The sequence below is a fragment of the Cetorhinus maximus genome, chromosome 4 (assembly GCF_964194155.1).
Source record: "Cetorhinus maximus chromosome 4, sCetMax3.hap1.1, whole genome shotgun sequence".
Lineage (NCBI taxonomy): Eukaryota > Metazoa > Chordata > Chondrichthyes > Lamniformes > Cetorhinidae > Cetorhinus > Cetorhinus maximus.
The window spans coordinates 147,517,838-147,535,320 of NC_135882.1; the positions used below are offsets into that span (position 1 = coordinate 147,517,838).

The 17,483-nt window shown below is 42.3% G+C and overlaps 1 protein-coding gene across 4 annotated transcripts in view; it reads right to left on the reverse strand.

Annotated features, from left to right (window-relative positions):
• Positions 1-17,483, reverse strand: part of fam135b (family with sequence similarity 135 member B) — a 471,310-nt gene that overhangs the window by 82,360 nt on the left and 371,467 nt on the right. For all 4 annotated transcript variants that reach the window (XM_078540962.1, XM_078540963.1, XM_078540961.1 and 1 more), the window contains one exon: positions 12,445-12,599. In XM_078540962.1, the coding sequence (XP_078397088.1) occupies positions 12,445-12,599 (155 nt within the window). The remainder of the gene's footprint in view (positions 1-12,444; positions 12,600-17,483) is intronic.

Below are 17,483 nucleotides of genomic sequence, written 5' to 3' on the forward strand. Positions count from 1 at the left end.
ATAAGGATAAACAGATGAGGGTAAAGACAAACAGCGTCAGGGACTGGAGACATCTGCTTATCATATGATTATGTACTGACAAGATTAGAATTTGAATAATGCAATGCGTACATGACTAGTTGTGTATAAAAAAAGTTGGTTTTCCTGTAATCGGTAGAGTACTATTTTAGCTAGTCTAAGGCAGACCCTCCTTGTGTTTGCTTGAATAAAACAATCGTTAAGCTGTATCTGAGTCTCCTGTGGTCAATTCTTAGAAGGCACCACAACATCTTGCGTAGTCAGCAGGATACTCATCTCGAACTGTCGGAGAGGCACTGCAAAACAGGTGAGTATAGTTTACTTACCATTCACAGTTAGTGCAGCAATCCAACCTGGTGATGGTCCAGTTGAGTATCAAAGAATCTAAAGAAGAACTCAGTACAGGGAGCGCTGAGAGAAGGGAGGTTGCTAGGAAAGGGCCAAATCCACACCGTTGGTATCCACACAGGGGCTGAAAGGTAGCCAACTTCGCGCTGGTGGTATCCATGGAGGGGCTGAAAGGTTGCCAAATTTGTGCTTGTGGTATCTGCGCAAATAGAAGACTGTGCCAGTGGCATCCGCGCAGAGTACGAACACATAAATAAAATGCAATCAGGGTTGGAGATAAATGAGTTGATCTAAGTCACAGTAGCTGCTGGTGCTGGAGAGAGAGAGAAAGAGAGAGAGAGAGAGAGGGTACCCCTAGGGGGGTTAATGAGCAGTGACAGGCAGGAGCAGAGGAAATGTGAGCTTCAGTCGGTTTGATTGTCCCTGTAGATGGAGCCTCCAAGATCCCTTTATTCCCCCCCATCTGCAACTTAAGCTTTGTTTAGAGTGTGAAAGCTTTAAGTCATTAAGTTCAATGTTATAATAATGTATCTTTATATATCTGTGTGCAATAAAGTGTTTGTATATGAGCTTAATGTGTTTTCTTCCCTAAATTGTCATGTGTGTGTGGAGTTCAGCACTTGAGAGTCAAAAGCCTCACGTTAGATTAAAGGGAAAGTACACTCAAACATTCCAATGTTTTGAGTATAAGGTTCGAGTTGACATTTTCGGCAAAATCGCAATTCCAATTGTGAAGATAAAACAGGGTTTTCCTTTGCTGAGATGAACCAGCCGTTGTTAAAAAATGCCTGAAATTCAAAAGGATTCTAGGAAAACCAAAAGCCATAAACACACGGTCTAGGTGGTTTCTATAGATAAAAAAGGGATTTCTTTTGAAGAGATGAATTAAATAGGAAAGGAAATCTGCATCCCAACTGCACTGTTATGTGAATTTGGGACAATCTTGAGATGTGAAAAGTGCAGTGTAATTTAGCAGGTTACTTTTGAATAACTAGGGTGCTATCCAAGACATGTTGATGAATATGTGGGACTTTTAATCTGGATACAAATTTATACACATGAGAAAGTGGTTGTTTTAATTTTGATAGTGTAAATTACAGTTCTTACAAAGTTTTAAAAATTGAGGTTTGGTTCCATCTAAAGTCCTCAAAAGGGAATTTTTATTTTAAAGGGTTTGACAACAATTGATACTAATTCAAATGCTGCAAGCTTTTTGTATTTGTAAGTTTATTCCCAAAATATAAAGTTAAGCTCAAGACCTTGACAAAGTTTGGCAGAATCCAGTTTTTGGTAGAGTTAACGAATCTGGGATAATACTAAAATGAAAAAAAGGTTTGACACAATCTAGTGGGTTACTTTTGAGAAAATAAAATGTTGTCGGAGGAGAAGATAAGGAAGCAAAACATGTTAATGCCTGGAATCAAATAGAATTGTTTGATTTCTGTTTTAAAACGTTCTGAGACTACTTTATTGCACTGTAAAGTCTCTCCAGACAACCTGAAAGAGATTAGATGGTAGCTTGCATGTGTAAAATGGTATGAGGGAATGATTAAGGGTAGGGGATAGTGTTAGGGTAAGAGGACATAATATACAACTGTTTAAGAGAACTGAATTTGATAATCTGGCCATCACCTGAGACATTGGAACCGCACAGGGAGAGATCAGCAAAGATCTAGAGACAGAGGTTGCCGTTGACATGGAATGGTTAATATGGCATAAAGGGTAAGGAAACATTTTAAATGATCAAGGCAATAGAGAAAATGACCTCAAGAGAATCTTAGGATGATCATGGTCAGAGGGAGTAAAAAAACTTAAAGTTAAAAGTATAAGGAATCTGTAGATGAGGCAATTGAAGGGTAAGGAGAAAAATTGCTGAAGAACAATTTACCACAAGATGGTTACAGGTAAAGGGAAAGCTGGAAAAAGGCTAAATAGATGATTATATTAATGTGCCTGCGAGCTACAAAACATAGGACCACCGGATTAACACCATGACCGCATGCAGAGTTAAGCAACTCCCAGAGAGAACCGCCATGGGAAGTGAAGGTACTGAGCCATTGAAAGACAGGACAAGAAGGTGCATTGTAGAGTTGTGTAGACAGCTTAAGAAATTGAGGTCCGAGGTGAGGCAGTAGCAGGAGATAGTGGACCAGGAAAGAAGTGAGGGGGGGTGGCGGCCCTCCCATGACATGCCGAAATTGAGAGATAAGGTAATGGTGAAGGTGACACCCGAGAAATCAGGTTTTTCTCCCAAGTGGATAGGAGTTTATGAGATAATAACGATTAGCGACTTTTGCGCCTGTGTGGATATGAAAGAGAATGAGCGCTGGAAGCACTGGTCGCAACTGAAGCATGTTACTAACTGATCTTATTTTACAGAACTAATCTCGACCGACCGGTGACAACCGGGATGGTTATTTGTGTAATTTACAGAATGTTAACTACCACACCAATACTCGTGGGATTGGTAATCCTAACAGAGGGAATGGGAAATACTGCCTGACAAACACCACAGACGGGACTATGGTATACCACAAGCAATGCAGAGTGCAACACCCAACATGGGACACTTGTGGTCTGGATGACAATAATAGATGAACGCAGGCACAGGACGATAATAGATGGACGTGGAGAATTTATCCCAAGGAAAGGATTGTTACATCCACTTCACCACCTTTCACAACAACAGGACAATCGGTCCCAGAAGATGCATTTAAAACCCCACAGACCACGCCAACTGACCCACCTTGTCCGACATTAAGCCCAGGACCGGAAAGTGGACATGTGCTGATTAATGATAATAAGATCTTGTATGAAAATGTACACCATGAGCTGGTACCTGTGGTCCTAAACATTTCCGACATAACTCTGCCCCGATGGTGCTCAACTCATACTCAAGCACTGTATACGGTCTTAATGGGTCAGTTTGTGATAGAAGCAGCTCAGTTCAATGGTGGAACATGGCCAATGGCCCAGGGAAAGAAGCGGCTGAAGTGCAGCCTGGTAAATGGTGTCGATACAGTGCTTAAAATAGGAACCTTGGTAGTTAATTTCATCAACCTAGCTACTATGGACCAAACAGTCCGAACCTTAAGTTCACAGCTTAAGAAAATTTTAGAAAAGGGGCAAGGGATCCATGGGAGTCAACCAGGCACAGACCAAGACTCGACATGCATAGTTCAGAGCTTGACTACTGTGCTGGAGGGTCATGCGGGAATTATTAACAAATTAATTGGAATGGGTAAGTATATCTCGGATGATTCAAATAGGAACAATGTCTGTAGTACCTATGGATTTTGGGTGCTTGAGCGAACACGAGAAAATTTGAGACAAATTCATGAGGGTCTGGTCCCTTTTATGAGTAACAAATGCACATCTTTTTACCCTTTTACAACACAATCACAATTTGACTAGTTGCCAACTCAGGGGCTTAACAGGTGTGTACGGAAATGATGCTGAGTGTATAATGGATAATCACATGTTGATAGGCATTGTCTTGTTGATACCCATTATACCCAAGTCAAAACCCAGCAGAGTGTTATATAGGGTAGAGAACATAGGGGTAACCAAGGGGAATCATTGGGCTGAATCTTCAGCTCGGCAAGCGGGGGCGGGGCCCGCTCGCTGAGGCATAAAATGACGCGGGGTGACGTCGGACCGACTCGGCTGCGCGCCCGCCGAACTATCAAAAGCCTGTTAAGGCCATTAATGAATTAATTAAGTCTATTGAGAAAGCTGTCGACCCAACCTTAAGGTTGGCGGGCAGACAACAAGCCCACGGGCGGGATGAAGTTTCATGAATGATTTAAACATTTCAGAAAAAATGTTATTAAAATTAATGCACATGTCCCAGCTCATGTGACAGTTTCACATGAGAGGACATGTCATAAAACTTTTTACAACACTTTATTAGGCTGTTTAAACTTAAACCTAATCTCCCTGAGTCACCTCTGTGTGCATCACACTGGGCGCGCCTTATTTGGCCCACCCATGTAAAATGGTGGCACGCAGCCGCTCGGCTCCGCGCCTGCCCCCACACAACCCTCCTGACGGGGAGAAAGTTCTCCCCATTATGTAAGATACCACAATATACCGCCATACGCAGTAGAGATAGAGGGTAGTATGGTTAGTACTTCATTAGATGGATGCAGTATAGAAACCACCTCAATCGTATGCACTCATCTGATATACGAAACAGAAGAGGCAAGGTGCGGATTTAATGTTACAGCCAATTGTACATTGGAGACTATATGGGTTTCAAAAGAGCCAAACCACGTTGCATACGTGGGTAATGGGAGGTATTGTATTACCACATGGCAGCAAGCGTTCTGGTATGTGAACAACTGGTCATGCCCCATATACAACCATTGAGTGTGCTTACACCCACAGGTGCCGGCAAGAGTGGGGAAGACAGAACTGGTTAAAATATATAAGAGAGGAACAATTAATGTTCAAGCTGTGGAAAGTGTAAAAGACAACCCAATGCAGTATCTGAGCCAGTTCTCCTATGCTATCCCATTATTGCCCGAACACCTCAACCCAATCTGGGATAAGGCCCAGTGAGTGTATAGGACATATTATACACTCCAGCAACAGACTCGAGCCTTAACTGATTACATTAGACAAATAGACTCTACCACCTGGTGGGAGAAACTGTGGAATTGGGGATTGAATGTACAGATACACCCATGGAATCGGATTACCTCCCATGCTCTGGTTATTGCCCAGCTGTTATTATTTTTATATTTAACATGCCTGATCTATCGCACCAGGAGGTCGCACAGGGAATGGTGATAGGGATTTTAAAATTGGGGCGACAAAGTGTTAAATCAGGGGCCTAAATTGAAGGGCTGATTAGTACAGGTGGTCTGACCCAGTCCCTTTACAACCCTAAGCTGGATATCTGGCCAGTATCAATGGGAGCAGAACGTAATAGGAAAGGACAGTGCCTCTGAATTGGCTACCTTGGACTAGGCCAAGGGCCAAAAGGGGGGTGTGCAAGAGTTAAACAGGAACTTTTATTAGTAAAACCTACGGTCAGCAGAATTCTCCAGGCGAACCTTGTACACCATAAGGGCCGATATTAGCCAAAATCTCCAGAAAGACCCTCGGGATTTTCAGAGATTAACTGGTTTAGGAGACAGAAGGGGGGATGAAGATAAACAGATAACAGTAAAGACAAACAGTATCAGGGACTGGAGACATCTGCTTATCATGTGATTATGTACTGACAAGATTAGAATTTGAATAATGCAATGTGTATCTGACTAGTTGTGCATAAAAATGTTAGTTTTCCTATAATCGGTAGAGTTCTGTTTTAGCTAGACTAAGGCAGACTCTCCCTGCATTTGCTTGAATAAAACAATCATTAATATGTATCTGAGTCTCCTGTGGTTGACTCTTAGAAGGCACCACAACATTAGGAAACAGCCTCGGCAGATCTATATTGAGTTTGAGAGGGTAAAGCCAAGTAATTTTGACTTTTGGAAACGGGCATTAAAGGTAGAGACAACGTATGAAGCCCTTAGAGAAATAATTCTCCTGGAAGAATTTAAAGATCCACTTCCTCTTGTGGTTAGAACCCACGTTGAAGACCAGAAGATTAAAACAGCTAGACAGGCAGTGCAGATGGCAATGATTATGAACTCGTCCATAACTCTAAACCCTTTTCCAGTCATTCCCATAAACCCGAGAAGGATAGATGATGGGAAAGTGAAAGAAAGGAAGCCGAGGCAGAGAAGGAACAGTTGGGAATTCTCAGGAAATTTTTCCTCAGACCAGAAAGTAAGGTGCTGAGGGTGGAAGTGAGATTTGAAAGCCTAACTGTTTTCATTGTAACAAATTGAGACGTGTTAGGGTAGATTGCTGGAGATTAAATGGTAACCCTATTGCAGTAGTAGGAATGCCAAAAGAATCTCCAGGAAACGATGGTTAAAACTGTAGCAATAGTACAGGTGAAACGTGTTTCCTCAGAACATACAGGAAAGGGGAACATGGTTCAGGGTGGTCCAGAGAATTCTTCTTTGATTACTGGAGAAGGAAGTCAGGTTATTAGAAGGCCTGGATGTTCTTAAAAGGCAACACAACATCTGGAGTCATCCTCCAACAAAATAAGTAAACAGATTAAAATTTTGAGAGATACATCGACAGATCAATCATTGAGGTGGCTGATGATACAATTTGTGGTCCAGGTAGTTTTGTGAAAGAAAAAGTGTTGATTTGAGGTAGTAATGGAATTTTTGAACCTGTTTCTTTGTGTAACGTTAACTTAAAAAGTCACTTTGTAAATGGAATTCTTACGGTGGGAATTATTCCTAAATCACCTATTGAAGGGGTGGATTTTATTGTGAGTAATGACTTGGCTAGTGGAGACAGTAATGTGGCGATGACTGTATTGTAGCAGGCGGTTAATCATGCTGATCGAAAAAAACTTCAGAAGACTGCTGTGGCCAAAAATGAAACACTTATTGCAGATAACAAGCAATTGAAGGAAAACCTGATTAATGTAGAAAGCCAACTTTCATATATGAAAGAGGAGATTGCTAATGAAAGAAGAAAATTCATGAGATCAATTGAGAATCAGTCATAGAAAGTAGAGCCCTTGAGTGAGGACTTGAAATGTCTAAATGATAAACTTGTAGAAGCAAATATAACAAAGGTCAATCTTCAGTTAAAACTGGATGAATTTCAAGCATCAGTAGTTGCTATGAAATATTGTGAAAAATGCCTTGAATAAGAAAAGGAATTGTTGGTAAATCAGAATAATTGGTTGAATGCAGAATTAAAAACCTAAAACTAATGAACTGTTACAACTTCGTCATGGAAAGAGCAATGAGATTCTCGAACTTCAATACAAACTGGAGAAGATGAAAGAGAAGATGTGTGATATGGAGTCCATATCAAGTTCAAGTTGTTCCTGTGAATAAAAACTCTTTGCTGAATTGAGTTCCGCCCGACGCCAACCCAAATCATTTTACGTGTCAGCAAGCGAGCCCCCCGCCGTCCCGCCGTCCACCCCCCCCCCCCCCCCCCCCCTCCCACCTAAAGATCCTGCCCGGGGTTGTGAGAAACAATATCATAAAAAGTTTAAAGATCAAACCAAGCAGGAATATGAAACCCTCTTGTGTGAGCATAAAAAAGCATCTCAGTAACATCCTTGAAATGGCGAAAAGAGATTTTGACCAGAGAAGAAATGAAATGTTAATGTACAAAAATGCTATTTTGACTTTGCTAAATCAAAATGAGAATTTACCACATTTGAATTTGAAAAATGAGCTTGAGGATGGAATTACACCTACAGCGAACGAAAAGGATGATTGGGCTGTAGACTTAAATGAAATATATTTTTGCTGAGTTAAAGACTGGGAATGAGACGAAAAAGAAACATAAGTGTTGAGTTATGGTAATGCTACCACGTACAAATTCTTCTAATCTTATTACATTTATTGGCTTTGTTTAAGTACGTTTTTGTAACTGTACAATATGATGTGTAGTTGTGACAGAAAATGGAAAATTTATTTGTATGATAGATAATAAGTTGTTCTGAGGTATATGATGTTAAGTTTGTGTGAGGCGAATGTAAGGCCATTATAAAGATACCTTCACTGTTGTGAAGCTTTCTTTCCTCCAAAGGGAAAGATAATAGAAAATAGAGATAGCTTAAGTAAGTTATATTGGTATTTGTGGGTGTTAGGAATGAGTTTTAACTTAAATGTTTAAATTTGGTTTGTATTTCTTCATCTATGTGTTAAGAAGAGGTCAAGTTGAGTTTTAGTTTCACTTTAAAAGATGCCTGCATTTCTAATGAGAGCTTTATGACTGGTGCAGCTAAGTTAAACAAACAAGAGTAGAGAACCTGGGCTGTTGCCGAGCAACAAGGGTCCAGATAGGCAGGTCTCTCCCACAGACATATGGAAGAAACTATATACAGCAGTTTTGATTTGGAAGCTGTTTGAGTTCAGTTGGTTTTGAAAGCTGCAGGAGAGACTAGAGAAAAAGGTAGCCAGTCCCAAGCTAAAGAAAAAGCCCTATAATCCAGGGGAGTGGAACAGGAGAAAGTCCCAAGAAGACCTTCTAATCAAAGGGAAGGGAAGGAACCTAGAAAAGGTCCTGTTAAGTGAAGTTAAGAGGAGCAGAGAGAAAGGCTCCAAGCTTCGGATTTAAAGAGACAAAAGCTGCAGAAAGCAGATTTAAAGTGAGAACAGCTTTCGAGAGGCAAGAAAGTCCAAAGAGACAACTGAAGGTCTGTAACTCTTTGCTATGGATATGTGAAGCAGTGTGTACTGTTGACAGCTGAGTCAGTGAGAGAGTATGTTTGGAAGATGGTTTGAATGCATGTGGTGATCCAGGGGAGAGGAACATCGGAAGGAGAGTTCAAAATCCCGGAGGTGAACCCTCGCAGAAGGCATCTGAGAGAAAGCATCGGTTTGGGAGAAGATTTCAAAGCAAGTTCTTGGAGAGTGAAGATTAGAAACCCTCGTGTGAAAGATGGAGTGCAGTGAGACCAGTTGGCTCATGGTGAGACAAGTGTCTGGGGGAAGTTGATGAGAGATCCATAGCATCTGGTTGAGGTGGATTCCGTCACTTTGTTTCAGAGTGTAGTGTGCCTGACCACAGGTCGCCTTACATGGACCGTGTACTTAATGTGAACATTAGAGTATAAGATACCTTTTTGTAACTTGTGTTATCCTTACAAATCTGTATATATCTGTAAAAGTTACTTGTAGGTAAAGGAGTATAACATAGTTCATCTTGTTTAATAAATATTTTATTCTTTTGTTAAAAGTTCATTAGCTGACTCCAGTGACTCTGTTCAGTAGCCCCTCTCCACATATCTAAACAAACAAATAAAAGTTAGGATCTATCAAGCTGGGTTCCACCCTGGGATCAGGCTTGTCCAGTCGTAATATCATCTGGGGATCAGAACAATCATCATGATGATAAGTATTTTCCTGTGGTCACTAACTGGAACAGAGAAATAAATAAGTGCATCAGTTGATATAAGTCTAAAAATAGCAAAGGATAGAAAGCATACATGTGAAAAAGTTTAGGCCTTGAAATTATGCTATGAGATGCAAGCAAATACTTCTGATCAAAGGTCATCGACCTGAAACATTAATCATTTTCCTCTCTATAGATGCTGCCTGACCTGCTTTGTGTTTCTGGCATTATCTGTTTTTAGAGCACCTACTTAGCACTTGTAGCTGAAGTCCTTTCCCCCAATGGCCTTCTCCCATTTATTTTAACTGGGTTTAAAAGAGTGGAAAGGAGAAAGTAGTGGTAAGCTTTTATGCGTCAGTATGCTATTATACCATTTAATTATTGTAGGATGGAATGTTTTGCCATCAATAGTAATTGAGGCGGACACCACAGCTTCTTTTTAGGCAAGAGTAGAAAAATATTGAAATAAGATGGTGATTCAGGGCTATGGAGGAACAGCAGGACAGTGAGACACAAAACGTTAACTCTGTTCTTCTCTCCAAAAATGCTGCCAGAGCTGCAGAATTTTTACAGCATTTTCTGTCTTTATTTCAGATTTCCAGCATCCACAGTTTTTTCCTTTTATCTTAGATTAATATGGGATTGTTTTTGGAAGGAACATGGCAAACACAAAGTGCTAAATGGCCTCTTCCTTGGCTATGATTGTGGATCATAATGTCTTTGAAATTTCTCTTTAAGTACCAATAGTATTCATTTATCCTAGCACCACTAGGTGGCTGCAGAGGGCAGATCGCATCAACAGTACAAGTTTTTGTTTGATCTAAGCATCACTTCACCTCAAATTTTGACTCCCTCTTAGACACACTCAAAATAAACAACACACAACGCAAACCTTGTTTAAAAAATATTCCAGTCATTATTTATTTATCATGTAAAAATAGGCATACACTTCAGAGTAAATGCTTATGCCATAGCAGAAGAGTGTGCATCGATCAAGCTAACAGTTGCACCTCTGGAGTACATTTACCGACTAAGCAGGACATATTTTCTTGCCTCTCCCCCTCCTTTTTTTTCGACTCTACTTTAGCCCATCGACACGTGTCAACCCCAGCCTCAGAATGCTGCCCTACTACAACTGGGACATGCTTCCATTTCTCACACCAGTTAATCTGTAGCCAGAGTGGGATTCTAATTTAGTCCGAAACTGCTGCTCTTCTACAGGCTTGAGACAGCTCGTCATGGTTCAGAAATTTTTTTTATTGATCATTTTCCACTGAGAGAATCTGGAAAAAAAAATAGTTACGCTATGCTTTTTTAAAGCATGGTCTTATAGGCAAATTAACAAGAGGCTGAGGCAAGGGGTAGTTAAAATGCTAATGAGCTAGCTGTGATTCTGTTAGCTGGTGGATTGCAAATAGCCAATTTATTAGTCTGTGTCGGCAAACACCTCATGCCCCATTGTACTGCAAAACCTTTGATCCTTTCTAATTGCTGTGAACAAAGAAGATATAAGAACGAGACTGGAAAACAGGCTGGCAGTTAGGCTATTCGGAACAGGAAGGCAGTCAGGGTTGTTAAAGGGAAAGCTGTGAAAATTTTTGCCAACATTGGAGGAGGTTAGAAATGCTGGAGAATAGTCAGAAACCATCTTGTTTAACTAAGGTGGCCTGTTGGTACATGTTACCATGGTGTGTTCCTTATTTTGTATTATCACTCACAGTTAAGCTCTATAGACTGAATTAAGTGAACTGTAGTCTGCATCTTCACATTATTGTGATGTTAAGCACATCTAGGCCTATCTCACTGTGTTTGTTGGTCTTCCCTCAGAGAGATTGAAGAAATATGAAAAACACCGATACCTGGTTCAGGTCTCAAGCGGATATTATTACACATGTGAGTCATGCCACTGTACAAACAGATTTGTGAAAACGTGGAATCAATTTACACAAAAATAAGATGTTCAGACAACTTATGCAAACAACTGCGCCACAATATCCCAGGAGGAATCTACGACAGACGCAAATTTGTTACTGTTCAAATGTATACAGAGTCATATGCTGTGGAAGTATTCCAATTAAAAGACAAGAGAGTCATTTACTCCATCCCTGGTCCCAACAAGAGAAAAGAAAAAAGAATGGTAACCTACTGTAGATCCCTGTAAATGGCCTTCTTTTATAATTAACGTGGAATTACAAATGAGAACCTTGCCAGCTCACAGCTTGGAGGGATTAATGAGTCTGAGGTGCAGGAGCATAGTGCATTGCATCAGGCAGCAGTAGGAAATGGGTATGTGGGCTTACACTACACGGGTGCGCACTTTGACCATGTGTTTAAGTCCTGGTGAGTGACTTGAATGCACAACCTGTTATCCAGGGAAAAAAAAACTAAAGTTAATACTGAGTGACAGTAGCTGCAACATCTTGGTTACTAAAGGCAATCAAGCTGGCATTCAAACGCCGGTGAGCCTCTCTCCTCTCATGAGTGAGACACTTCACTGCCAGAAATTTTTGTTTGTCAGCAACTGCAATGAATTTAATAGGTTTGTAAGGCTAGAAATTGCTGTTGGCCATTTTAGTGAATGAATATTTAACGCATTTTCCTGGCATACATCTGCTCACTATTTCAACTGTGTCGTTAATGCATTTAAACCAAAGATGTTGGCTACACTAAGGAGTTATGTCATTTTTCTGTTATCCTGTCCTCTGTGTCCTAGGATTGACTAGTTCAGTTGCCAATCAAACCGACTGCTATTTAGCTAGGTCCTCAGAAGGGTGTCCGGTCTGGCTCATTTGAATGAAGCCAAACCAGGATAATGATCTCATGTCTTCACTGGGATGTGTTCAAAAATGCTACTGGCTCAAAATTGCTGCAGTAAGAATTGTAATCATGGACAGGCACTTCAGCAGAATCTAAATCCTTTTGACTAAATTCTAATCATGATTTCCGAGCACTGTATGTTAGGAATTTAATCTCTGCTGAGTTTAGTTCTTCCAACAAGGCGGTTAAAAATCATGAAATGTGACAATATCAATTTCCAGGTTATAATCTTACATAATTAAATAAAAATGATCTGTCTATATAATACATGCGTAATATATTGGCTGAGGCTAAAAGCAAAAGTCAGGAAATATTACCAACCTTTGGAAACAGATTCTACATATCTGTCTTCAAATATAATAGGAAGATTACTCCAGTCTCCATCTATGTCCAGGCACTCGATGGGCAGTGGAGGCATGCTGGTGAGGTAGGGTGAGTTTCTGACAGCTGCTGCAATCTGACTGTGCCTTTGGATTCTAGGAGTAGGGAATGCATGAAGAGAGAATTAAAGCTTTGTTCAGTAGGGATGAGTAGGTCTGAGGATAAGGCTAGTTGACAAATATTGGATGGTGAGTGCTCACAAAAGAAATACTGCACATTCATTTCAAATTCTCAATATTGTACTTCTTGCAGAAACTGGAAAATGAACCTGACATCTGTTACTGCCCAAATTTAATTCAGGTTTAAATTCCCTCCTTGATATACGAAGCATCTGAGCAATGATATTCCTTTAACGTATTGGTAAAGTCGGACACAAAGGCCCAGGTTTTTACTCCTGGGTCAGGTGTGCAGAGATGGGAGAACAGCTGGCTCCCTGAACCTAGCTTTTAAAAATGGCTGCCCGGATGTTGAATTTTCAGTCAGGGAGGCAGCCTGGATTAGAAATCAGGAGATACTACATGCGGAGGCAGGCTGGGTGAAAGGCCTGTCTCAAGACACAGGCCCCATGTCCAAAATCTAAAAATAAAGATTAAAACATGAAACATCCCTCCAGCCTTCACCCTCGCCTCTCCAACCGCACCACCCATGGCCCCTTACAGCCCCTCTGCCAACCTATGTCCCCCTGTTATGACACAGCAGTTGTGAAAAGCTGAGTTATTTAAAATCCCAGAGGGAAACTTTAAACAACTGTTGCAGCTATAAATTCAGGAATAAGAACACCAGTTCTCAAGAGGTTTTTATATCAACTACAAGACATTTATTAATTTACACAAGTTAAACATATACACATGGCTACGATTTACTACTGTCATAACTTTTTAACAAATTCCCAAACTAATCTCCACTAAAAACCCCTTTCATGGTACTAATTTTATTAATAATATAAATATTGATTGGTGTCTCCTAGGTGCAAGATTTCACCCCTAGTCTTTAAAGGTTCTATCCAACAAAATGCAAATGTCCTCTATCTCTGCGTTTACATCTCAAAACTACTATACATCAAAGCACACAGGCTAACTGGCTTTAATCCAATTAAGACACACCCACAGACTAAACCTCTTTCTTAATAACATTATATACATTAATAGCTTCATGACACCCCCTCATGCACCAGCATGTCCCTTTATAGCCCTTATACCAAACTATGTCCTTCCACCCACCCCCATGGCCCTTTATAGTTCCTATGCCAACATTAATGATGCCTGCACCTCGATAGTGCTTGTCATTGCTGCCACAATGTCACGGGCGGGCATCACAGAGTTCCGTCATTCTCTGTGTGTGCTCTTAGAACCTCTGAGGTGGGGCTGGCCCCCATCTCTTCAGCATCTGCGTCCGGTGACGGTTTACTCCTGAAGGGAACAGGTGCTGAAGGCTGGCAAAGGATCAGGTGCATTTAAAGTTTCACAGCTGTGTCTCCAAGATATGACCCTGATCACAGAGTCAAGTGAGCTGCCACCAGCCAGATGGGGGTCAGAGGGTATGTGAAGATCTATGGAATGTTCTCACTGCATGTTGTCATTTTGCTCCTGGAATCTAGTGATTGTTAAGGCCTCCATTGTGTCTCCATGACGGGAGTCAAACATTCACAAATGCAAGGTGAGGATGTCAGGACTGTCCTCACTGCATCTCGTCATCATTCCCTACAAATCTCGCGGCTATGAGGGCCTCCCGAGCATGCCTGCCTTGTCTGGCCAGTGCAATGGCCTCATCGCTGGCATCCTCATCTTTGAGGACCTCATCACCGTCATCCCCTTCGACGTCCTCCTCATCGGAGGAGACGTGCAGCTGCTCCATTCCCTCCTCAGCTAGGTCCTCCCCCCATTGCAGCGCCAGGTTGTGTAGCGCACAAAAAGCTACGATGATGCGTGACACCCTCTGGGACAGTACTGCAGTGCTTCACTGGACCTGTCAAGACATCGGAATCTCATTTTCAAGATGCCTATCATTTGCTCCACCAAAGTCCGGGTTGTGACATGAGCTTCGGTATACCGTCACTCTGCTGAAGTCTGAGGCTGCCATACGGGCGTCATCAGCCACGTCCTCTGTGGGTAACCCTTGTAGCCCAGGAGCCAACCCTGCGGCCTCTGGGAACCCTGGAAGATGTCAGGGATCTGAGACTTTCTAAGAATGTAGGAATTGTGGACGCCCTTGGGGATCGTGCACAGACTTGAAGGATGCATTTGTGGTGGTCACACACCAGCTGAACATTCAGTGAGTGGAAGCCCTCGCGGTGAACGTAGTTGACTGCTTGTTGCCACGGAGTTCTAAGCGCCACATGAGTGCAATCGATTGCAACCTGCACCTGTGGGAAACCAGAGATCTGTGCAAATCCCAGCGCCCTTGCTTCCCGGCATTCCTGATCCTGGGTGAAATGCACAAAGTTCTGTGCCTTCGCAAAGATGGCATCTGTGACCTCCTGGATGCACTTGTGGGTGGAGGCTTGTGAGATCCCACACAGGTCACCTGTGGAGCCCTGGAACGAGCCACTGGCATAAAAATTGAGCATCGTGGTCACTTCCACGGCATTGGCAGTGAATGCCCTCCATGTCCCCATGGCACCAAGTCCTGCAGCAGGTGGCATATGTAACTGACCAGTTCTCTAGACATGTGCAGTCTTCGGTGACATTTGTTCTCAGTCATCTGCAGGAATGACAAGCATGTCTATAGACCCTGGGTCCAGCGAACCACCTACGAGCGATGACCCGCTGTGGATCTTCAGCTATGTGTGCAGCAGGCCCTGCTGCTCCTTCATCATGAAGGAGGTGCTCCTCCCTTTGCTGAGCCAGACACCTCTGCCGCATTCTTATTCTTCTCCGCTCCCTGTAAGCCATGAGGCATACCGCGAAATCATCAGACATTCTGATGTTCTCTTCCTGCAGGATCCAAGAGACAGACGTGTGGATTAGCATATGTGTCCTAAGAACCTTTCTTGGTTAGGTCTGAAGGCCCCTTCACACATGCCAGAGAATGCTGGCCACCAATTGGATGGCCAGTGTGTAGTGCACTTCATGGCTGACCGAAACCCCACCCACCCCTGTCCCACTCCACTTGACCGACTGGCAGCAACTTCGGCCCTGGACTGCATGCTCAGCTCTCAGCTCAGGCGCACGAATGCATTCTTCCACAGCTGAGACCGTTCAGCAGCAGCTCCATTGACATACTTGGAGTTGGGCCTCTGAATCTTTTCTGCCCACTCAAGCAACGCAAAAGCATGAAAGTGCCACCAAGTGCTCCAGAACTTTTCACCCCTCGGGCACAGGCTGGAAAGTAATTTGCGTTTTAGGGGGCAGAACAATTGGCCGACTGGGCAAATTGTAGAAATCTCTTGTAAAAGGTGGCCATGGCGCAGTCACTGGTGGAGGTGTTCAGAGCCTCTTGCAATGTCTTTATTAAGGTTTGAACCAGTATCCCTCATAGTTCAAGCTAACAGTGTAGCCTTGCAGTGTGGGTTAGGAGAATTCCAATGCTCAATTTTGACAAACTTCACCAAGTGCGTGGTCACTTCCCTCCATCCCCGGCCCCCCACCCGGCATATGCTAGTGTACTTCCTTTAGTCAGTGCTGCCTTGCACCCCCCCACCACCCTGCAACACCGCACTGAAAGCCAGCCGGGAAAATGCCACTTGCCTGTGCCCCCCAAATAGGCAACACCTCTTCCTTGTTGTCCTATGGACGATGTTCATGAGCGCTGTGCAAAGCCGTGTGCACTCACCTCCAAGTTCCCCTCGAAGTTCAGGTTGCCAAGTGCATGCCTTTTAAAAGCAGTTGTGAAGTACGCCATTCTGAAGTCATGCCAATATGGGTGGTAAATGTGACGTGGGGGGATGATTTCAGCGTGGGGGCACAATAATAAGATGCACGTGCATAAAAATAAAGTTCCTGACACTGGATGGCAAGAAATGACAGTGTGAAACCGAACTTTGGCCTTCTCGCCATATTGTTTGCTCACACCCACCATGTTGCTCACCAGCAACAGGACCAGACGATTCCGTCTTAAGTGTTCACTGCAGGCTTCACCCTCATTCATAAAAATCCATTTACTGCATTTACATTCATTCAAGTAAATAAAACCTTTTAACAACAAACATTTCATTCAAGTGCACAATCCCTTATAACATTGGAATCAATTGTCCCACGTCAATGAGTCCATAATCACTTGCAGCTATCAATCGAACTGTAAATGGCAAACACCCTACTGTGATAATAGATGCTTGTGAAATCAGTCATGCAGCACTAATCTAATAATGGAACCCTCAGGCTTATGTCAATAGACAGAGCAAAATAATAAATTATTTTTTTAAGCACTACAGACATTTTTTCAAATACTTTAAGGGAAATTAAATGCCTTGACAGCTTGACAGCTTCCTTTGACAGGTGTTTCTGAAGTTTTGACAGTTGATTTTGACAGGTCTGTTGAGAGTTCCCATAAGCTTGACTGTACTGAATACATGCACATTTTGCGCACATTTATGCCTTCATTTAACAATTCCAAAGAGCATTTGACCTCCGGCAAAGGTGTTGTTGGACAAAATACAAAGGGGTAGATCCAAAGGGTTATGTCATGTCCACAAGATGTGAAAGAGATCAGAAACTGTTTAAATCAAACCTTACTTTCTGCTTGCTAAATAATGGACTTTGCTGGGCCAAAGACATGGCTGTCATAGGTTACGTGAGTTGCAAGTTGGCTACAGTTCTGGAAACTTCCAACATTAATTATAGGACAAAGCTCACCCCTAATTCTTGTGGAATCTCACACCTATCGTTGTGTGGACTCATTACAATCAACAAAACAAGGGAACAGCAGTCGATCTGTCTCCCCAGCCTGGACTTGTAACAAAGAAAAAGCCATCAAAACTTGTTATATCTGCAGAGGTGCTGATAGCCACCATTTATCTCCTAAGGTGAACAATGGATTTTGAC